The sequence below is a fragment of the Anastrepha ludens genome, chromosome X, assembly GCF_028408465.1.
Source record: "Anastrepha ludens isolate Willacy chromosome X, idAnaLude1.1, whole genome shotgun sequence".
NCBI lineage: Eukaryota > Metazoa > Arthropoda > Insecta > Diptera > Tephritidae > Anastrepha > Anastrepha ludens.
Genome location: NC_071503.1, coordinates 63,781,251 through 63,805,990, shown reverse-complemented (window position 1 = coordinate 63,805,990; position 24,740 = coordinate 63,781,251). Strand labels below are relative to the sequence as shown.

The following is a 24,740-nucleotide window of genomic DNA, read 5'->3' as shown; positions in this document are numbered from 1 at the left end:
TGATTGTGGTACGTGTAGCGGCAATTCTGCCTGCGATGCCTACGGGTACCACATTTAACATTGCGTTAAGCGCCAGAGTAGGAGTCGTTCGAAGCGCCCCATTAATTCCAATGAGTGCCGACCTCTGAACTCTCTCCAGCTTCTTCACCAATGTCGTCTTCTCTAGTGAGTTCCACCAGACTATGACTCCATATAACAAGATAGGCTTTACAATAGTATTATATAGCCAGAAAACAACTCTAGGCGAAAGGCCCCATCTTTTGCCAATTGCGCCCTTGTACCCATACAAGGCGATTGTTGCCTTCCTCACTCTTTCCTCAATATTGGGTTTCCATGTAAGCTTGCTGTCAAGGATAATACCTAGGTACTTCACCTTATCAGAAAGCATCAGAGGAGCGCCCCCTAGTGAGGGAAGTTGAGCTCTTATATTTCCTCGTAAATAGGACGAGCTCCGTCTTAAGAGGATTCACCGACAGGCCACAATTCGTGTTTGATATTTATTTTTTGAGGATAATATCTTTAAAATTTTGGCCGTAACTAAGCCATAATTCGCTTAGCCGTAAATACCAATTTTGAATGCCTCGCTGGAGGGCTTCGGTGGATATCTCGTGGATAACGTTAGTAGTGTTGACTTCAAATGCCTTAATCGAAGCTGGTTTATCCAAAAAGCATTTAGACTTTATCTACCCTCAGGAATAAAAGTCCAAGTGTGTGATATCACACGATCTTGGGGACCAATCCACTGCTCCGAGACGAGAGATAAATTGCTCACCGAAACGACGACGCAGTAAGTACATTGCTTCACGGGCTTCAACTTCCGGCATCAAAAAATCGTTTATTATGTCGCGATAGCGTTCGCCATTCACTGTTACATTGGTGCCAGCCTCATCTTTGAGGAAATATGGGCCGATGTTTCCTCCAGCTCATAGACCGCACCGAACGGTTGTTTTCAATGGAAGTAATGGTTATTCTTAAATGACTTCGGATTACTCGTGAGCCCAAATACGCAATGTAGTTATTGACGTAGCCGTTAAACCAAAAATGGGCGTAATCATAGAGCATCGATTTTCATAATACAGTTGTACGATTTGTAAACGTGGTAGAGGCGAGGGTCTTTCCATTATGAAATGTCAATGAATACTGAAAAAAAATGTATGTATGTAAAATGTCTATTGGAAAAAGTACCTCCAATCTGATCACTCTTTATTAATTAAATAACTCTGAGCAGAAAACTTCAGTCATGAATATGTCTAATTTTTTCCAGCTAACATGATTTTGTAACAGGGCGTTTACAGTGAATATTGTATGGAATCATTTTCGTCTGGACTCCAAGTTGATTGCATATACCCTTATTTCCCGAAATCTTTGACACTGTGTCACATATAATACTTTTGTGTAAACTCGGCTGTCTTGGCTTTCACTCGGTTTTCTTTTTATGGTTAAAATCTTATCTAAGGGAAAGGTGTTGTCTGGTTACAATTGAGAGTGAATATTCTGTTCCATTCATTGCCACTTCTGGGGTACCTCAAGGTAGTATTTTGGGGCACTACTTTTCGTCTTATTTATAAATGATATGGAAAGATGTTTTTTATTTACCAGGCACCTATGCGGTCGACTTAACATTTTTTGCCTCAATAGAAACCCAGAGTATGTGCTTAGACTCCAGGCTGACGTTAAAGAACCCTTTAAATTAAAAAAAAAAATTCAAATCCCTTACTCTAAATCACCTGATATTCTACAATCGTAATATAATATCTCTAATAATGTCCTCTAATCTGTGCATGAGATCAAAGACCTTGGTATTATTTTCGACTCTAATTTTTCTTTCTTTCAATTAGACCCAAATCTCAGACCCTTACTCGATGAAATTACTGTTTACCGCGTTTGATCAACATGGGTTGGAATATGCGTCATTTATTTGGAGACCTTATCACCAATTTGCTTTCCCAAGAGCAGAACGGGTACAAAATATGAGTCTTAAATTTTCCCTAAGATATTTAAATTTTTCTGTCCCATTTCCCTGTTATAGCTCCCGCTTGTTATTAATTGGATTAAAGTCGCTTGAGTACAGAAGGTCCATTCTATAGCTTTTTTTGTGTTTAATTTAATTCAATGTGACATGGATTGTGCGTTTCTTTTGCAACGCATAACTTTCTTATTCTGACGAGATCTTTACGAAGCTCTTACCTTTTTTATCGCAAGATATTCAAAACGAATTTCGCGTCCAATGCGCCTGTTGCTTGGTTGTTTTGATCAGGTTGTATTCTAGTTATAATTCGTTTTATTTGTTGTTTTATTAATAAATGTTTTCTGTTATTAGCACTAAGTCAATAGTGAATAAGAACTGCGGTTTTTTTTTTTAATAAAATTAAATAAATAATGCATTTTCATTGTTGAGCCGACGGTATTCTGTCGATTTCTAATAATACGATACAGGGTCCTTTGTTTTGATATCAGAAAGAAATTATTTTTAATTATAAGCTTTTTGAATATTTCCATTTTAATTATACATTTTTAATCGAATTATATTTACTATTATATGTATTTTAATAGATTTAAAGGTGATCTGCCGGAAGAACGCCACATGAAAGTGGACAATAAAAATTTTTACTTCGATATTGGACAAAATAATCGTGGCGTTTACATGCGCATTAGTGAGGTAAAAATATTTCAAAGACGAGTAATAATTTAAGCATACTCAATAATGATCTTTTTTGATCGATTTTAGGTAAAAAGTAATTTTCGTACTGCTATAACTGTGCCAGAGAAATGTTGGCTACGTTTTCGTGACATTTTTAATGATTATTGTGACAAAATGAAGAAATCGTCCGACACATCGTCTATCACTGCCGATAATAATATTCAAACTCCTGCAAACAGTCTAAAATAAAAATAGCGGCATAAAAATAAATAAAACAATTGTGGAGAGCTAAAAGTTGAAGAAAAAGTTATTTTTAACCAACAAAAAGGAGAATAAACAAAAAAGTGAAGCAAGATATATTTTATTAAAAATCCATACTTATTAAATTAAATCTTATTTCATGTTGGAATTTAATAAAAAATTAAAGAACAGAGAACTAGTTACTACTATAAATGTTAGATTAATTGATAACAAAAATGGAGGACACCAGTTGCGTTGATTAGAGGCTGCTCTAAAAGCGACGAAGTTGGTAGAATTTAAATTAACAGTCATGCTTTCTGAACTTTCTTGAACTTTTGAAGCCAATAGTAATTCTTTATATTATCATTTAGATGCTACATATGCAAACCCGCGCAGTTCCAAATAGTACCTATAATATATGGCAACAGATGTAAAATCTAAACTCTTATATTCATTATTTGATTTTCATATATATATATTTTAAGAAATGTACGATAGTTTTAACAATGCTATTATTTTATTCTAAAACAAAACTTTAACTGAATACAAACCCACACATATTAGAAAAATATTTTTGGTAAAAATAAAGTGGAAAGCTATTTCAAATATTCAGTGGTAATAAAAGGCCTGTTGTAAAAGAGATAAATATAACATATTAGAAATTATAAAATAATAGAATTAAAATAAAGTGATAATATTATATCAAAAAAAATTATAATTTAAGTTTTATGTTACTTCTAGCTTTTTGAAATCTTAAGTGTTTACATGTAATGAGAAAAGAAAACACAGAATCAAATTCTAAATGTGTAAAAATATATATTTTAAATTGTTTTAAGTAATTATAATTGTTGATTTAAAATTCTTGAAAATTTAAAGAGTAAAACAAATAAAACCAGAAAAATCTGTGAATGCTGCACCATTAACAATATTGTATTATATGCAAACGTAAAATAGAACAAAATGTTAAATAACTAAATTAATAAAAATAATTTAAAACAGAAATAAATTAAAGTGAAATTTAATGTGTAACTCGTAAATGTTAAGATCAATAGTATGTCAAAAACGGATATTTCAGACCAAAAAGTAAAAATAAAATAAATAAAGAAAACAGAAAGTTTTGTTAAACAGTAAAATAATCATTTCCGTGCAAAATGTTAAAAAAGTTTCTTAACAGTTATCAGATGTAGTATATCAAAAATTACTACGAACAATTTGATGGTACACACAGGGGTATAATATTACTGCTGTGGCAACTTCTGGTAGAAATTGCAACAGTCGATTTTTATTTTTAACGAATGAGAGCGGTTCATATTGTGCTCCCGTTATTTTTCCCATGCCGTTAATTTTTTCATTCCAACAAGACTTTCCTTCAGCGTGGTAATTAAAGACAAAAGTTCTTAATTAGTTGTAAAATTGGGCACTTATGTTTTGACCATTAATAAAATTTTTGTAATAAACTGTGAAACGTGTTATCATTCACGCACCAAAATTGGTGACCCCGCATTAGAACATTTTAATAAAAATGCGTTAGTGGGTGTGAACTTTAACAAAATGCCTAACTACGAGGAGCTCTCAACAGAGATTTAGTCGCTTAAAATTCAATTGAACGTGGCATTGGCAATCGGGGCACAACAATCGGCAGGTCAGATCAACTCATCTACATAAAGCCAAATAACATCGATCTTGGAAATCAAATTCACGTAGTTTTGCAAAATCATCGTAGAGTCACCCTTTGAGCCCCGAAAAGTAACCTGGAACAAGTCAAAGTACTTGCACACAGTTGCAAACTTATCAAACAAATTCGCATTGAAAGTAAGGGAATTGCTTCTAGAATCATTCTGCGATGACAAGTATGACAAATTGAAGCTACAACTCTTCAATTTACTCCGAGTCTGCGACTATTAAATTTGAGAAGTTGATTTCAAACGAACCGCTAGGTGATATGAAGCATTCTCAGGCACTACACAAAATAAAGTCACTCGCTTCGAAAGATGTTGGAGACGATTTCATCATAAACTTAAAGTTAAAAAAATTGCCGCAAACAACGAGAACAGTGTATATGTCTAGACCGGAAAAAACTCGACCGTTTGAAAGGATGCTGTAAGCAATACAACAAAAATTGGGCAAATTATACACACGGTTAAATGCAATCGAAACTTAGAACCGGACGACACGTCGACTGCGTGGCCGTTCATCCAGTACCAAGCGGAACGAAAAAGAAAGGATCGATGACAATGATTTGTGTTTGTATCGCCAAAAATTAGGAGATCGTGCCAAAAAATGCCATTCACCTTGCTCATTTAACCTACAACCAAAAAACAAATTCGTGCGTTGTCATCGACACTATGCACGTCTTCAAAGCGCCTGTTCATACACGATCTGCTATCTGAGCATGATTTCCTAATCGACTCAGGTGCTGATCACTCAATCCTAAAACTGAAAACTGAACTCTACGCAGTAACTACAATAAAATCAATACAGAGGAGTACGCACATTACTACGTCGCAAACCGATCGCCGATACAAACATATGGTAAACATATGCCTTGGATTGAGACGCGAATTTTCATGGAATTTCTCTATACCAGATTGCTCATTATCAATAATCGGTGCAGACTTTCTAAACGAATATGGTTTTCTTGCAGACATCAAACGTAAACTGGTAATCGATCCATTGACTGGAGCGTCTTCCGAAGGTGACGATTTCACCTCAGGTAACTACGGTCGATGCAACTAACAATTTTTTATTTCTTTTATCTGAGTTTAAGGAATTACTTGATGATAAAGCCTCTTGCGAGTTAAAGAACGAGCTAATGTAACGCACTTCATCGAAACTACGAGACCACCGGTCACAGCAAAAGCAAGACGATCATCACTAGATGAACTAAAGATTGCTAAAAATAAATTCAACGAACTGCTCGAACTCGGTATCTGCAGACCATCAAAGACCAACTACGCCTCGCCGCTGCATATGGTACTAAAAGGTAATGGGGACTGGCGTCCATGTGGTGACTAACGGCAGTTGAATTCACATACAAAAGCCGATAAAAATCCAATTCTTTACCTGCAAGATTTTCCAAATACCCTTTACGAAAGCGCATAGCCGCATCGACTTACGCAAAGGTTACCATCAAGTCCCAATCGAAGAGTCGCATAGTCCAAAACGGCCATCATCACCCCATTTGGCTTATTCAAGTATGTTTTTATGTCATTCGGATTGCGAAATGCGTCACAAGCATTTCAGCGATTAATTGACGAAGTACCACGGGGAATCGATTAGGTTTCTACGTACATAGATGACATTTTTATCGCATCCGAATCTTATGAACAGCACGTCGAACACATTCGAAACGTGTTGAAGCGCTTCTGTGACTATGGACTTGGATCATGGATCAACGCTGAAAAGTGTACATTTGCTACTAGCAAAATAATATTTTTAGGTCATGAAGTCACAGCTGAGGGTGTTAAGCCGCTACCTGAAAAGGTGGAAAAAATATTGTCCTTGAAAGAACCGACTATCGAAAAAGATTTAAAACGATTCATGTTAATGATTAATTTCTAACGTCGCTTTATTAGAAATGTAGCTGAAACGCAACAACGATTAGAAGTTTTAATTTGGAATAATAAGAAAAACGATAAGATACATATCTCGTGGACTGAAGATGCAAGACAGGCATTCCATCAATACAAGGAGCAGTTAGCAAATGCTTCGTTATTGGTTCACGCAGCTGCAAACGCTCAGCTAATTCTGGCAACGGAGGCCAGTTCAACTGCTATTGGAGGGGTTGTTCATCAAGTTGAAAACAACATTTGCAAACCGCTTGGGTTTTTCTCAAAATGGCTCAGCGACACCAAATCCCGCTATCTATCCTACGTTCGACAGAGTACTACTGGCGATTAATCGTTCAATAAAATACTTCGAGCACTTACTGGACGGACCCCACTTTGAAGTTTACTGAGATCACAAGCTACTGTCATTTGAATTCACTAAATTTAGCGAAAAAAATTATTCCACGTCGAGCAGCGTAATTAAGTTATATCAGTGAATTCACAACTACCACCATTCGCCACGTTCCAGGAAAGAACAACGTAGTTTCTGATTTGCTCTCAAGAATAGACTCTATTGAACTAAGAAACAATAATTTTGAAGAAATGGCCGTCGAAGAAGAAAACGACATGTCACTCTACTCACTACACAACAACAACATTACAAGTTTTCAACTCAGTCAAATCACAATTCCTGGTACTAGTACTGAACTAACATGCGATATTTCTGGTAACCGTATCCGCTCTTTTGTTCCTAACATATTTCGAATCCCGTTATAGGCAAACTCCACAGTCTAAGTCACCCAGGAGTACGTGCTACCACGAAGCTGATTCAGCAGCGATTTGGTGGGCCAACATGCGACGAGATTGCAAGCAGTTTTTGCGTAATTGCCTTGCATGTCAGAAAGCTTAAGTTCATCGCCACAAACGATCGTCAGTCGAACATTACAACACCAGATGTGACCGCTTTGACCATATCAACAATGATCTTGTTGGGCCACTACCCGAATCTAAAATCAGTTTTTATACATCCAGAGATGCTGAAGCCAAGGTCCGTTCTCGTCCGTATTAGCGGCCATAAAACACAATTGCAAGCCCCATTGAACGGCCCATTTAAAGTTTTAGAACACAGAGTTAAGCACTTTAAGGTAGACATCAATGGCGAGCATAAAATTGTTTCAACTGATCGCCTTAACCCTTTCAATACTGACGGGGCACATATGTCCCAATGAGTGTTTTCGTTTTACTAAATGCCAAATATTTCTTTGCATTGCTGTGTATTTTCTCCCATCAGTTTTTTACGAGATATACCATCAATTATGCTCCGTATGACCCGTTATACTTTGTATTTTTCTCTACACATGTTTTGGACAAACGACAATTATAGATCTACTGAGTGTTCATTACGGGTGGGACAATGTTTTCCCAGGACATTTTCTCAATTCCTAGAAATAATTTCTTTATTTATACAAGAGGATATACTATTTAGATCACTAGTAATAACTTTTCATGGTTAAATATTTTTTCCCCTTAAAAAAATCCGTATTGAAAGGGTTAAACCAGCGATTGTCGAGAACTTAATCGACAGACAAGCAATTAGCAGTTTCTAAACCTATTACAATCGAAACCTAGCCAATCAAATCTACAAGATCGGGTCGTCGAATCAAACTTCCTGCTCGATTGTGTAATTAGCGGGGGAGTCTTGTGGCAACTCTTAACGAACAGCAGCGGTTCATATTGTTATTGTTATTTTTCTCATTCCGTTAATTTTTTCATTCCGACAAGACTTTCCTTCAGCGTGGTAATTAAAGATAAAAGTTCCTAATTAGTTATAAAATTGTGCACTTATGTTCTGAACATTAATACAACTTTTGTAATAAAAACGGAAAACGTGTTATCATATGTACTAAATGGACGCAACAGTTTAATATAAATACTAATAATTATTATTAATGGTATTTATAAAACTTAAAATAATTAGGTAATGAATAATCGAACTGGCACAATTACGTACCGGATACTGTGGCAGGTTAGGTTTCTACCTGCTCAGGATCGACCCTGACCTACTCAATGTATGTAGGTTAGGGTGTCCCAGGCTACAAGGGGGAATTTTTTTTTTCGGAATTTCAATACGCATACCCTTTATTTTTTTCCATTTGACTCTAAAAACTTAAATATAAAATATTATTGAGATCGGATGCCATTAACCCGTGCCGACTTGATGTCAAACTTTAAGTTTAAAAGTTAGTATGAAAGCTATAGGCTCACAATAGAGAAAAGTTTAATTGAATTTTTAGATTAATTAAATAAATAAAAATAAAGCACATATTTCATATTTATTTTCTTTTTATTATAAAAGGGACATCAACCATCGAATTTACTATTCAAAGTTTGCTTTTTACAGTCGGGATATACCTGTCTGTGTTCTTGTACGCAACGTAATAAAAATTGTTTTTGCTCCTCTTGAACAGTGATCAAACCATGGAAGTCTTGCATTAACTTAACCGCTCTTTCTGCCGTATCATTAACTGCTTTCAGTCCTAGCAGCTTCTTTTTAGCCTGTAGAAACGAATCATCATTTGACCACGAAGAGGGGCACTTGTTCAGAAAACTGTCGGCAATCTGGAGTCGATTAAACAGGAACTTGCTTTTGACAGAGACGAAGTCATCAATGTTTCTCTCTGAAATTAAAACAGATAGATCAGTTATCAATTATGCCTATTAGCAAACTTAGTCATAGTACAAAATCAAAGCTTAATTAACGTACCAAAAAGTGGGCCACAGAGTTCTTCTTTGGATGGAATGTAACGTTTATTGTGGGCTGTTGGGTGTTCTCTAGTTAAGTTAGCAATCATTTTTACTTTAGTTTCTAGATCGAAACCATCATCAAATAAAGCCAGAATAGATACTTCATCTGTCAAATACCACCATTTTTCATGGCCTTCAAAAACACAAATCCTGATACGAGCCTGGTGCATAGCACCTGGAGGCCGAATCTTATATTTCTTCTCTGAATCTCGATTTCTTTGGTTTATTCAGTTTTGTAGAATTCTAGCAGCTTGCCAATTTCCAAAACATTAAAACAAGATAGCTTTCCTGTACAGCTTTGTTTTCTCTCGGGTTCGATATTTTTCCAGTTTCCTCGGAATTTCTTGAATAATGGGATGTCTGGGCTTGTAGTTACTTGACTTATTTTCGCTTCAAACATGCCTTTAAGTACTAATTCGTAAACGTGATGACGGCAAGCAAAAATAAGCACTTCTCTTCCCAGTTTTTGTTCGAGAAGTATACATGCTCCATTTATGCGGCCTGTGTTAGAAGCAGTAGTATCCCAACAGAGAATCTGTGCTTTGTCTTCAAGGTTCCAGCTCGTAATAGCATCCCAAACTGCGTCTGCCTGTTCCCTTTCTGTCGAGCTATCCAATTTAGGAACAGCAATAATTTGTTCTTTATTATCGTACGTAATAACTACCGGTAGGCGTTCTTCTTTACTTTTACGTGAATCTAGAGCTGGCAACAGTTTTCCGTCCCAGTGGACAGTTACCGTGTCCGGGACTTTGTTTTGAAAATCAATTTTTATAGCTTCAACCCGTTCTTTTCGCATTTCCGTACAAACTCTCTGGATGGAAGACTTGCTTATGGGGAATTCATCCGTATTGTGCCCCAGAGCCTCGATAGTAGCTTCAATTATAAAGACAGAATCCCTCACACTTAACTGACACCTGTCTAATGCGGCAACTAACTTGGGAGTTATGATATTTTTCCGCATAGAAGTTTTATCGGGCTGAGAGGAGGCTTCTCTTGCGCTGGGCCTAATTTCTTCTAATTCTATTATTTCAGAATCAGAAGATGACTTTTCTAGTGGTGGTTCGCAAGATGATGTTGATGGTGCTAAGGATGCAAAATTTTTAGCACGTCGCTTTTCCTCCTCGATGATTCTAAGGCGCGTCCTTTCCTCTTTTTTTTGTTAGTTTTTTGTCCACTCCGGCTAAGTGACCGGGCCGACCTGGTTCTCTTTGGCGCTGCAAGAAGATCTTATCTTCATTTATTTTAATCGATTGAAGAGCATTGGCATGTGCGATGTCAAACAAATTGTTTAAGTTTGAAACAAACTCCTGTTACGCTGTTCAAACACTTCTAGAGTTTTTTTCGCATTTTTTTGCAATTCTCTCCAAACTTGGTATAAGTTAACTAGTTTCTTAACACAGTTAGATATTTATCTGGTCGGTATACGTGCCTTTTCCCAATAAATAATACACTCACGAATTGTGAGATTTGCACTTTCATTGACACTTAAGTTCACTTCACGAATATTATAGAACAAAACTGCCAGTACTTGCCCGTTAGAGGGAAGTTTAGAACCGGTGATTTGATGTTTTACGTCCCCTATTAAAAATATCTCCTTTTTGGAACTTCGAAACTCCACTGACATGTAGACCACAAGAAAAAAACGCGATTACTAATAAACCAAACAAGTAATTACACGCAATCAATCCGACACTTCGCGCGCGCAGTACTATACAAGTACCGTTAGGTTTCCGCGCAACTCGGCACGGGTTGCCGTGATTCTAAAGAGACGAAACTTTATTTTTTGATGTTTTGAGACCATTCAAACAAAATAAGAGGGTATGCGTTAAAAAAAAACACTTTAATATTTTTTGGGACACCCTAATGTAGGTATGTTCGGCTTTTGATGGTACCCCGTATTAAAGATTGTCACTTCAGCGAGAATGGTTATTGGGAATGAGTATGATGTTGCACCAACAACTGGGTTGACAGACGTGCTTTTAACATGTTATTAGATGAGCTCAACTTCAATTGGCGGACGCACTGAGATTTTTTGGGGGAAAGTGGATTCCAATGTGCCTTGATAAAAAAGTTCTGGGAATATATTCAGAAAATTACAAGTTTATTCCTCAAAAGTGATATTATTTCCCTCAAAATACATCCCATCGAAGAGTTTATCTTATATTTTTTCTTTGATACACAGTTTGGATAATTTAAGTAGGCTGCTAATTTTTTGATCTGCCACATTTCTAATTTGAAAATGATGCTGAACCTAAACAATTCATTCATGTTCTGCTAAGTGCAGGGCAGTGGCAGTGAAATGAGTATGAGGAATAACGTAGCTAGCGAGTGAACGTTTAAACCTTTGCATATTCGGCTTTGGCCATAAGGCCTTTCAACTAGTTGTTCTGTTGTCATTAGCCTAAGTGCAGACTTCTTTGCAGAATTTTTTACTACTAGGTCTATTGGGTGGAGGTCAAGTATCTTGTCCAGTACTGTTGTGGGAGTGGTGAGCATTGCAATCGTTATACCCAGCTCTGAGACTCTTTGTACTTTCTACAGTTTGTTAGGGTATGCCTTCTTGTTCAAATTTGCCTACCATTCTAGAATGCCATGAAGCATTATTGGTCTTACTACTGCCGTATAAACCCAATGTGTAAGTCGTGGAGGTAAGTTCCATGTCTTACCGAGTATTTTTCTGCATGCGTATAAGGCATTGAGTGCTTTCTTCGTTCGTTTTTTCACATTGAGTTTCCACGTTAGTTTGCTATGCAGCATTACTCTTAGGTACCTAGTATATGTCTTAACCTGTAATGTAATACTGTCCAGACGAGGTGGGGTCTAGTTCGGAATCTTGTACTTCCTGGTAAACAGTACTAGGCACGTCTTCTCAGGATTGACTTTCAGTCCAGCTTCAACTGCCCACCCGCTAATTTCCTTGAATGCCTTTTCAAGAACTTGACTTATAGTTTTAGGCATCTTTCTGAGATGATAATAGCCAGGTCATCTGCATACGCAGTTAGCTTTGCTCATTTTAAGTAAGATCCTGTTTACTACCAGAGTGCATCATATAAAGGGGAGAGTACACCTCCTTGTGGTGTACCGCTATTAGCTCTCCGATACAAAAGATACCAAAGACCCCCACACTGCGCGACAAATCAATAGGTTGCCTATCCAGTTTTACATTGATGGATGTGTGTCAATTGACCCCAGACTCTCAATCAGTGCCTCCTTCGACACATTGTTGAAAGCTCCAGATATGTCAAGAAAGACTCCAATCGCGTATTCACAGCAATGTATGGCCATTCTTATCTGCAATACACAGACGCAGAAGTCTCGCCAAGAGCTCCTTTTGGTCCTCCTAATCTCCTTTTTTATAACCTGCGTAGTACGTTACATTCCCTCCAACACTCATCACAATCTGCAAGCTTAGCTAGCTTCAGAAATTCTCTAAGCTGTCTTCGTCTTAGACTTACCTCTGAGCCTTGTGAGCGAATAGGATTTTTGGTATGCAAGAAGAGTTTTTGAAGTTAGAAGTTTATAGCTGCTTTTATGTTTCTGCTGGAGAGTATTTGGGGGGATAAAAGAGTGTAATCGTTTCGCAAAATTTCATAGAGGTCCCAGCTTTTTTTCCTAGGATTCCTAAATGTTGCTTTTGCCTTCGGGATTTTGCCAGAAAACGTAAAACTAATGTACTTAGGATGTGAATAGGAGGGTTGCTGCAGCACTTTCCAGTTAAAGATATGTAGGTTATTACCGTAAAAGAGAGGGATATCCAAAACTTCTTCAGAACTTTGACCCTTAAAAGTCGGTATATTATCCCTATTAGCCAAACTTATATTGTTTTCTAATATATAGTTCAAAAGGCACTCACCAAGATCGTTTATATCCTTACTGCAGCATTAAAGGTGGTGCGAGCTTGCATCTACTCCTCCCCACTGATGAGCTTCTCTCATGAGGTGCCGTAGTTCAATTGGTAGTACTCCGACGTTATGGGCTATGTAGCAGCAAGCGAAGATCTTTTGTCCCTCGTTCCCCTCTAAGGCTATCACCGTCAGGTCATCCGTGCTTAATCTAAGGATAAAGTAAGAGTTAGTATTTTTCCTCACTAAGATGACAGATCTAGTCTTCCTTACTGTAGGTGAATAGAACAGTGGAAAATTGTTTGACTCTAATCCACATACCTTTTTGACGGAAGATATCCATGGTTCTTGGATTAGAGCCACATCGTAGTCACCTTCCTCAAGCGCAAGGAGGAGTTTTACCTATGCTGTCTTACTGTGGTGGAGGTTGATCTGCAGGTCTTTCCCTCCATTTGGATCAATGTCTTGTGCCATAGGAACGGCTATTTGCCGATTGCACCTTAGCACGAGGAATACACGGAATGTAGTCTCTGTCGACTATTTTCAGCTCCGAAGCATCCCACAGGCCCCTCAATATTAGAACCACTTCCTTTATTCATCTCAATGTCGTGTCGTCGTTGCATCTGAGCATATATAGCTATATACCTATGTACCAGCCTACGCCTTCAAAAGAGGGCGATGGTTTGTCGGGCTCATTGACCACTCTTGCAATGACGGCTTCTGAAATTTTGGTGTCAACCCGTTTCCACTGCTCCGCCCTCATCTGTTCATTAGGGTGATGAAGGTCAATCATGCCACGGTCGAATGCCGTTTGGCTATTTCACTGACCGCCAATGCCTTCTTCGACATCGTTGGCTGGCCAGCATCGTTCTTCATCTCCCCCATGGAAGTGACTGGCTGGTCCGCTAAGTTAACTGGTTTCTGCGTTTGCTGACGTTTGGCCTCGGGTTTTTCTTCATCCTTGGACCGCTTTCTTTTAGGCTCCTTCAAGCTCTTAGCGACTGCTTCTTCGTCGCGACTTTTTTTGTTTTGCGGGAAATGCTCTCTGCCTTTCGCTATTGTTGCGTTTGCCCATTTAAGGCCCTCCCGCTTCGTAGGCGAACGAGTAACCTTACCGTTCATGCGCAGTTGATTTAATTTGCTGCTTTATATTGAGCTAGAGCTTTCCGCCCCTTCTTATTGACCTATTTCATGGTCGCAAAATGCTGAAGGGAGACATGCATACTTTGCATCCTGTTTTTGCTAAGCCTGCTTTGCTTCCCCCATCCCTGCCCCCATACCAACCCAAAGTTTGAATACTTTGTTGTTAGCACAGAAACATGGGTGCGGGAAGCAAGATCTTGGATGAACTCACCATCTCTTCTGAAAAATTTAAAACACGAGATCAAATATCTTGAAGTAATTCTTAGCTTTAATTTTTCTTTCTCAAGCCACTATCAAATTTCTGTTTACCGCGTTTGATCAATATAGGTTGCAATATGCGTCATTTATTCGGAGACCTTATCACCAATTTGCTTTCCCAAGAATAGAACGGGTAAAACAGATGTTTCTTAAATTTGCCCTAAGATATTTACATTTTTCTGTCTCATTTACCTCCCACTTGTTATTAATTGGATTAAAGTGCCTTGAGTACAGAAGGTCCGTTATTCTGACGAGATCTTTACGAAGCTCTTACCTTTTTTATCGCAAGATATTCAAAACGAATTTCGAGTTCAATACGTCTAACAATTACTAAAATCAATTCTCTTCTTCGTTGAATGCACGATTCAATTCGCTAATGTAATTTTTGTTGTTTTGATCAAGTTTTATTTGTTACTAGCGTACCCTCGCCCGCTTCGCTAGACGATAAATTCAATGATTTGCTGAAAGAGAATAAAATTAATACGAAACAAAGCAAATTCTTTGATACAATTTCATTCGAACTTTATTGTAACACTTTTTGGTAGACAACGTTTTTGGTTTTTTCATCTTTCGCGTGAATAATGACGATGGTTTGCCAACTCGTGAGCAAGCTACATACAATTGTCCATGAGAAAAAATTGGGTATTCTAAATTAATACCGCACATTTGTAGAGACTGTCCTTGCGCCTTATTAATTCTCATAGCGAAGGCAAGGCGAATAGGGAACTGCAAACGTTTGAAATCGAATGGTAAATCCGCCGGAATCAGTGGAATTCAGGGTATCAAAATGTCTTCTCCTTTGTACTTCCCTTTCAAAATTGTTGCTTCGATAACGTTACCCATTAGCTTCTTCACAGCGAGTCTGGTACCGTTGCAAAGTCGGGGCACATTACTATTGCGCAGCATAATAATCGGTGCTCCAATTTTTAATCGTAAATTATGAGGTGGTAAGAATGGCAAATCGAGTGAGTTTAAGAATTCAGTTGGATAATTTACGACCTCATCTTGATCAGTAATAGTGTCCATTGACTTATACGCAACTATGTCACCAGGTATTTGATCTAAAATAGCTGAATTTATATCATTGACGTCCTAATTTGGTTTTTGTAATGTTGAACTATGTTTGGAAATACACTCTGTATCAATGCCTCTTTAGACTGTGCAAAAGTGCAGAAATTGTTAGGCAATGTTATCATTCCTGTTGTTTTTGAAAAAAGGTTTATTTTTTTTGGTTAAAAAGTGTTTTTTGAAGTTTTGAAAAACACTTCGCTCTAACAAATTTCTTCTCAGTTAATTGCTGAAAATTAAATATTTTGAAAAAACAATTTTTTTTTAATTTAACGTTTTTGAGAAAATTTTGTTCTTGAAAAAATTGCATACTTTTGTAAAAGTTTAAATTGATTTGTTAAAAAGGATTTTTTTCCGCTTTGAAAAACACCCCCTCGAAAAAATGTATTCTCTATTAATAGTGGAATATGAAATGCTTTGAAAACACCATTTTTTTTTAAATTTGGTAGGTTTTCAGAAAATTTTGTTTTGAAAAAATTTCATACCCTTGGAAAAATTTATTTTATTTTATTTGTTTAAAATTTTTGAAATTTTTGTTTTTGTAATTTTAGAAAAACATCTCTTCGAAGAAATTTCTTTTATCTTTTTGAGGAAAATTTGGTTTTGAAAAAATTTCATGCTTTCGAAATTTTTTTATTTTACTTTATTTCTTCAAAATTTTTGAAAACAATTTTTTTTATAATTTTTGAAAAACACCCCTTTGAAAAAATGTTTTCTATGTGTCATAGTGGTATTCCATTAACTTTTAGGATTATAGTCAAATACTTACAAATATCTACGCTTTCACAAATAGCAACAATAAACAAATTTCCTCAAAACCAAAAAATTTACTTTTTTCTAAAAAAATTCTAAACAAACAACGTAATAAATTTAGAATTTTGTGTTCACGAAAAAACAGTATTGTTTTTATTGTATCAACTGAAAACCAAAATGTTGCAAAAAATCAAAACAAAACTAAATAATTTTTTTGTGTTCATTTGGTCCATATGTTCCATAAAAAGTTGATATGGTAAATAATATGCAGGGTCTGATACACGCAAATTTCCATTGACCATTATAGTGACAAAATTATCGATCACCAATTCCAACAGGATTTCAAAATCAGAGTTGGAATGAGTTGTTGTGTGGTGTACTTCTGAAAAAATGAGAAATAAACAAAATAAATCTAAAAATTCGAATTCTAACTTTATCTTGTGCATGTTCTTATTACCTTTGAATTTTTCCAATGAAGCACCATTCATTTTAAATTTTCCAAGATTTTTTTTATCATTTCGGGTTTCTTTCCTTTTTCATTCGATTCCAACATTTGTTCATAGCCGAAAACATCGTTTGCAAACGCATTCATTTCCATATAGAATTGGTCAAAGAAAGCATTGCTCAATTGAATTGAAACATTATTTTCATAAATACTTAGGACCTTAACTAATGCACCTTGGTACATACCTAACGCAGATATTCATCGCGACCTTGACACCGATACTATTGATGAAACAATACAAAGCGCTAGCAGAAGACACATAAATAGACTATTAACACATACAAATCCTATGATGAGAAGACTACCAATTAAAGAAAAACCTACCCAAAGTCGGCTTAACCGTCAAACACCAACAGATCTTGCAAAATCCTTGTAATCAATTGTCAACTAATCGTATATGTCATTGTTTGTTAACCACTTGTTTTTAAATAATATGTATATATTTCTTCTAAATGAGCTTGGGGCATTGGCCCTTCAATATCACTCTCATTCCATCTTTTTGTAAATCAAATTACTTATTGTCTAACGACAGGTGTAATATTTTATGGAAGAAATAAAAAAAAAAAAAAATTTTCATTCGAATCATTTGAAATTTCTGTATACAATAACGAAAAATTCAAAAAAAGTTGTACACATAAAATGAATGTCAATTCGAAACTTACTTTAATCTAAGAATCGAGCAAGTTTTGTTTTGTACAATATTTTGATTTTTTCTTTTTTTTATATGAAGAAAATATTTAAAAGAAATTTTTTTTGCTAAAAACCTTCCCCTAGTGGATCCCTATAATATGAAAAAAGAACGAATAAAATTGGCCTCGTATCGGCCCAAAAAAATGCGTACAAACGAACATCATTTCATTTTTATATATATAGATTTTATTAATAAATGTTTTCTGTTATTAGCACTAAGTCAATAGGAAGTAGGAACAGTGGGTTTTTTTTTAACCCTAGAACGTCATCCTTATTTATTGTACACTAACGTCATCCTTCGTCATTTTGACTACGATGTATTTTAAAAAGCTGTAAAAAAAGTTGTCAACAAAAATAGGTATCAAAATTGATTTGTTATTTTTATTTAGATACTTTAAAATTAATATTTAACGAAACTCATAAAATTTTATTATTTTTTTGGCGTAAAATTAACATTGAATAGCCTTCTTTCAATTGGCATGGTTTTTTAAACAACTTATTATATAACATTTCAAATAAAAAATAAATCACATTTTTATCCATTAAGTCTTATAGTTTCTTATAAATAATACATTAAACTAAAAAAGGAACATTAGTTTTAAGATAAATTATTTCATATAAAGCATGAGTCACAAACTTCTATTTTGTGCTCGCCGCACAGCCTTTTCTTGCACTTTGCACAAACGACGTTTGTCATTCTTCGTTTAGCAGAAGGACAAAAGGCGCATATTTTTCTTTTTCCAGTTGAACTTTTTGGTATTTTGTTTTCAGATTCTGTAGATTTATTTATTTGAAGCTGATTCTCGATATCATTTCTCACAGTGGATGTTATTGTTGGCATAACAAGCCTGTCCTTTAGTTGCTCTTTTATGAGTTCCGCAAAAAGTTTTTTCATAAAATTAACGCGATTTAGTGGCTTTTGACCACCTTGAAACACATTATGGGTATAAATTATATATGAATTAATGAAAGCTATGTTTAAAATTCCGAAAAATTGACATAATGGCCATCTGTTAGTTTTTCTTAAACAGCTCATAACACTGCACATCTGATCGAATGTATCAACTCCTCCTTTGGTACTATTATAAAACTCCACCATGTTGCGTTTATTTGTATTGGAATTGATAGTGCCCTGTTCGTTACATGAGGATAAAAGATAAACCATTTTGTTTGGCTTCGGCTTATACGATAACAATGTTAAGTTGCTGTCGTAGCAAAACATGGCCGAACCGCACTTACGACCCCGAATATTTGGCAGGCTTATTCGGGATATACATCTTGAAACTGCACTTGCCTCGGAAAGCCAAAAGCTGTTCGTCCACTGTAAGGTATGGACCAGGACTGTAATTTTCCCTGCATTTTTTTACAAACATTTCCCATATTTTTCTGATGGGTGCGAATTTATCACCCACTAATTACAGGCGCAGAGATTTATCGTCGAACCGCAGGCAGGACATAAGAAATTGAAATCTGGCTTTGGTAAGAACGCTTGCGTAGATGGATCCAGAATAACACCTGTCAAATAATTCCTCCACAGATAAATGCTGATCCTTTTTAACAGCGGTCAACACCAATATACCCATAACTGCATATATTTCATTTGCATTTGTGTTACGTCGTTGTGTCTGATCCGTATTTGCTAGTAAGATTGATTGGCGTTGATTTATTTCAACATTTGTCCACTTTACAACTTCGTCGACGATATCTCCTGTTATGAACAGTTTGAAACAGTCGAACGGATCAATTACGTTTTTACACTGACGGGTAGGCCCTCGACTTTTATGTACGATATTTAGCCCATAATGATGAGTTGTACCTTTAACTGATGACCATTTATGACCATTTTTCCCTCGAAGTATAGTTTTCTCACATGTAATAACGTTATCTTCATCCTCATTAGTTGCTTCATCTGATGAGCTGGTGTTTGCAACGAAATCCTCTTCCTCAACTTCTGTGTCACAACCTATTTCACTGTCATCGCTTTCAAATTCATCGTTGCTATCACAACAAGAGAGAAATTTCTCAATTTGTTTATCTGTTAGTGATTGTTGATTAGCCATTTTAGAGTTACGATAAAATTATTCGTACTAAAAAAGTACCCCGTCAAAACTGGAAGTTACACATCTTTCGTCATTTTGACTACGGCAAAAAATTATAAGCGAAAAAAAAAAATACTTACAATGTGCGTTGTTTGCTGTACGTCTTCATCCACCAACAGCTTCTAACCAACTAACGCTATCAGAAAAATCAGACCAAAACAATCTAAAAAACCCGGTTTTAATTTTAAAATAAAATCGCGCGTAGTCATTTTGACGAAGGATGACGGAGCAGGGTTAATTAAATAAATAATGAATTTTCATTGTTGAGCCGACGGTATTCTGTCGATTTCTAATAATACGATACAGGGTCCTTTGTTTTGATATCAGAAAGAAATTATTTTTAATTATAAGCTTTTTGAATATTTCCATTTTAATTATACATTTTTAATCGAATTATATTTACTATTATATGTATTTTAATAGATTTAAAGGTGATCTGCCGGAAGAACGCCACATGAAAGTGGACAATAAAAATTTTTACTTCGATATTGGACAAAATAATCGTGGCGCTTACATGCGCATTAGTGAGGTAAAAATATTTCAAAGACGAGTAATAATTTAAGCATACTCAATAATGATCTTTTTTGATCGATTTTAGGTAAAAAGTAATTTTCGTACTGCTATAAGTGTGCCAGAGAAATGTTGGCTACGTTTTCGTGACATTTTTAATGATTATTGTGACAAAATGAAGAAATCGTCCGACACATCGTCTATCACTGTCGATAATAATATTCAAACTCCTGCAAACAGTCTAAAATAAAAATAGCGGCATAAAAATAAACAAAACAATTGTGGAGAGTTAAAGTTGAAGAAAAAGTTATGTTTAACCAACAAAAAGGAGAATAAACAAAAAAGTGAATCAAGATATATTTTATTAAAAATCCATACTTATTAAATTAAATCTTATTTCATGTTGGAATTTAATAAGAAAATTAAAGAACAGAGAACTAGTTACTACTATAAATGTTAGATTAATTGGTAACAAAAATGGAGGACACCAGTTGCATTGATTAGAGGCTGCTCTAAAAACGACGAAGTTGGCAGAATTTAAATTAACAGTCATGCTTTCTCGAACTTTCTTGAACTTTTGAAGCCAATAGTAATTCTTTGTATTATCATTTAGATGCTACATATGTAAGCCCGCGCAGTTCCAAATAGTACCTATAATATATGGCAACAGATGTAAAATCTAAGCCTTATATTCATTATCCGATTTTCATATATATATTTTAAGAAATGTACGATAGTTTTAACAATGCTAATAGGACTATGAATAAGTTCGTGCGGTTTTTTTTCGAAATTTGAAACTTTATTGACGTAAAATGGTTACAAATTTAATATTCAAAATATTGTCCATCGCTTACTACTACTTTTTCCCATCTTTCTGGCAATTCACGGATTCCCTTTGTGAAAAATTCGGTCGGTTTTGCCGCAATCCACGAATCGATCCATTTTTTGACTTCATCGTAATTACGGAAGTGCTGGTCAGCCAGGCCATGTTGCATCGATCGGAAGAGATAGTAATCGGATGGCGCAAGGTCTGGACTATACGGCGGGTGGGGTAGGACATCCCATTTGAGCGTTTCTAAGTATGTTTTGACCACTTGTGCAACATGTGGCCGAGCATTGTCATGTTGCAAAATAACTTTGTCGTGTCTATCGGCGTATTGCGGCCGTTTTTCTCGCAGTGCTCGGCTCAAACGCATCAATTGTTGTCGGTAGACATCCCCCGTAATCGTTTCATTCGGTTTCAGTAGCTCATAATACACAACACCCAGCTGGTCCCACCAGATACACAGCATAACCTTCAGGCCATGAATATTCTGCGCCGACGTCGATGTTGAAGCATGGCCAGGGTATCCATACGTTGCCCGACGTTTTGGATTGTCGTAATGGACCCACTTTTCATCGCCAGTCACAATTCGATGCAAAAAACCCTTTCTTTTGTGCCGTTGAAGCAGTTGTTCGCATGCCATAAAACGGCGTTCAACGTCTCTTGGCTTCAATTCATACGGCACCCAATGGCCTACCTTTCGGATCATTCCCATGGCTTTTAAACGTTTGGAAATGGTTGATTGATCAACTCCCAAAGTTTTTGCAACCTCTTCTTGCGTTTGAGCCGGATCTTGATCGAGCAATTCCTCCAATTCGGTATCCATGAACTTTGGCGGCGCACCCTCGCGTTCTTCGTCTTCCAAGCCAAAATCACCACTTTTAAAGCGTGCAAACCACTTCTGGCACGTTCGCTCAGATAGAGCATGCTCACCATAAACTTCCACCAAGATACGATGACTTTCGGCTGCTTTTTTCTTCATATTAAAATAATGAAGAAGAATTCCCCGCAAAAACACATTATTTGGCACGAAATTCGACATTTTCAAGTGTGGTAAAAATATTGTTGTTTACGCTTCAAATAAAAAACTTATACTGACGTTTATGCCTTACGACAGTAGCTCTCCAATGAATGTTTGGAAATGTGGATCGATGGAATAATAATCAAGTTACGCCATCTGTTGTAAAACCGCACGAACTTATTCATAGTCCTATTATTATTTTATTCTAAAACAAAACTTTAACTGAATACAAACCCACACATATTAGAAAAATATTTTTGGTAAAAATAAAGTGGAAAGCTATTTCAAATACTCAGTGGTAATAAAAGGTCTGTTGTAAAAGAGATAAATATAAAATATTAGAAATTATAAAATGATAGAATTAAAATAAAGTGATAATATTATATCAAAAGAAATTATAATTTAAGTTTTATGTTACTTCTAGCTTTTTGAAATCTTAAGTGTTTACATGTAATGAGAAAAGAAAATACAGAATTAAATTCTAAATGTGTAAAAATATATATTCTAAATTGTTTTAAGTTATATTTGTTGTTATAATTGTTGATTTAAAATTCTTGAAAATTTAAAGAGTAAAATAAATAAAACCAGAAAAATCTTTTATTATGGAATGTTTCAGAAATGCTTTCTTCAGTAGGTATGTCAAATATGTCTAACACAACTGTCGGGTCTGATTCAAATGAAGAATTTCGTTTAAAAAATTTCTAAAGCGCTGTTAAGATCCCGAGGGCATTTTTGATTATCCGTCGAGCTCGTGATAAGTATTATTACACTGCGTTATAAAAACGAACTTTTTTTCTTTCCTATGAACCAAATATACTATACTATACAGAATTTTTTTTTTATGTATAAAATATAGAGCTCGTAGTCCGCCTATGTGAAAAACTTTTGATCAATTTTTAACCCTTTTTCCGTGATCCAATCCCGCTGAAGTTCTGCAGGCAGACTCGTGGAAATGTTTTTATTATGTAAAATTAAAACAAAACAAAAATTTATCAATTCTCTGATTTTCTTGAATTTTTTTTTCTAAAAAAAAATTTTTTTTCTACATTTTCCGCATAACTTGAAGGGACTGCAAATTTTTAAACAACTTATTAACCTTTAATTTATTGTTTCATACAACACACTCTGTGCCGTTTGTGTGTTTGTTACAGTTCCGGAAGTTCCGATCATCTGACAGTTGCGCTACTAGGAGACGTATCCTTTGACGACAATTGTCTTAAGTTCTGTTGCGCGAAAACGTCTTTCTGTATATTTCATCTTACAAAAAATGCAGTGCCCGACTCGAAATAACTTTTGTTACGTTTGTGGCTTATTCGCACTAAGTAAAAATTTTAAAAATATTACGAAAACAGTGGTTAATTCGTTTCAGAAAATATTCTAGACTGCTTATGTTCCTTACTTGTGGTACTCAAACTAAAGGGTACCAATATTTTCGCCGCAACAAAATTCGCTACGCTAATGTAGAATCGGTTATTCTAGCGGTTCTGTACTCACCAGAAGAACGTATAGCGGCTTCAATGGAGATTTTTGATGATGTCCCCGAATTAAGGGATGGAGAACCAACAGTAGCACCAACAATGCTATCAACATTTCTTGCATCGAATGAGAGATGCGGGGAACCAAAAGTATCGGAATTTGTACCAACATCCAGTGAACTTGGGACTGCGGTGCCGCATTTAGTAACGCAAGCCGACTTCAATGACCTTGTACGAGAAGGAAATTTGTCAAAGAGAACAGCCGAACTCTTTGCATCACGCTTTAAGCAGTGGAATATAGTGGCGGCTGATTTTAAAATAATAGCCGCTCGTGATGATCCATCAGGACATTGCGGCTATTGAAAAGCGCTTTAAAGGACAAGACATTACGCATATGCTTGGCGAATACTGTTGGTCTATTTGTCGCGATACTGACACAAATGCTTACAAACGCAAAAATAAAAGGCCTAAGTTTCTTTAAAAGCATTAAAATTTTTAATGTAACAATTTTTAATTTTAATTTAATAAAATTAATAAAAAAATTCGGGGTTTTATATCTCTATTGTAATGCGGAGTGAAATACCTTTCTTTTGATACCCACATCAGCATATCTCATGCAATTTTTTTTTTATTTCGAACAGGTGGCAACCCTGTGAAACATTATCAGTGGCAACACCTAGGTGAAAAGCCTAGAAATGTGATACACTATCTGTGTGCCCAATTTCATTCAAATCCGTTAAGCTAATCCTGAGATCGTGTGGCTAAACAGATATGCATACAAGAATTGCTCGTTTAAAGTTATAAAATACAAAAAAAAAAAATTGTGACGTGTACATGAAAATCGCCGATACACGTGATTCTTATTTTTTATCCCCTTTCCGAAAAAGTATATTTGGTTCATAGGACAGAATGTGTGTAACGCGGTGTTATTTAACTAAAAAAGGTTCTTAATAATAAATACAGTCATTGTAGACAGCACATCCGGGAAGTTTAAGTTTCCTTGGAAGGGTTTAACAGGGGTTTGCTTTCATTTATACTCATTTGAAGCTGACAAATAAATGTAGCGTAGTTCAATTCACACAGCATCACAAGTTCCCGCCATAAATAAGTATTACTTGTTTCTAAATATTCTGTAAAAGGCTTGTTATTTTTATATTTTGAAGATTTAAATTGAACCAACTATTGAAAACTGAAGTCCGCGCGGTAAATTAAGAAAGCACAAATAAGTATAAACACCAAATGCAGCTAATATTACGTTTCCACCAAAAGCAAACACCGTGTTTGCAGGAGTTGTGTTTGGGAGAACTGTCAACTGTTTC

The 24,740-nt window shown here is 35.7% G+C and overlaps 1 protein-coding gene across 1 annotated transcript; it reads left to right on the top strand.

Moving 5' to 3' along the window:
- The first annotated feature begins 2,524 nt into the window (after positions 1-2,524).
- LOC128870145 (purine-rich element-binding protein gamma-like) lies at positions 2,525-20,868 on the top strand. Its single transcript, XM_054112749.1, has 4 exons — positions 2,525-2,659; positions 2,729-2,884; positions 19,990-20,121; positions 20,191-20,868. Exons 1-4 carry the CDS (start codon positions 2,540-2,542, stop codon positions 20,350-20,352), a joined length of 570 nt encoding a protein of 189 aa, XP_053968724.1. The 5' UTR covers positions 2,525-2,539; the 3' UTR covers positions 20,353-20,868.
- The last annotated feature ends 3,872 nt before the right edge of the window (positions 20,869-24,740 follow it).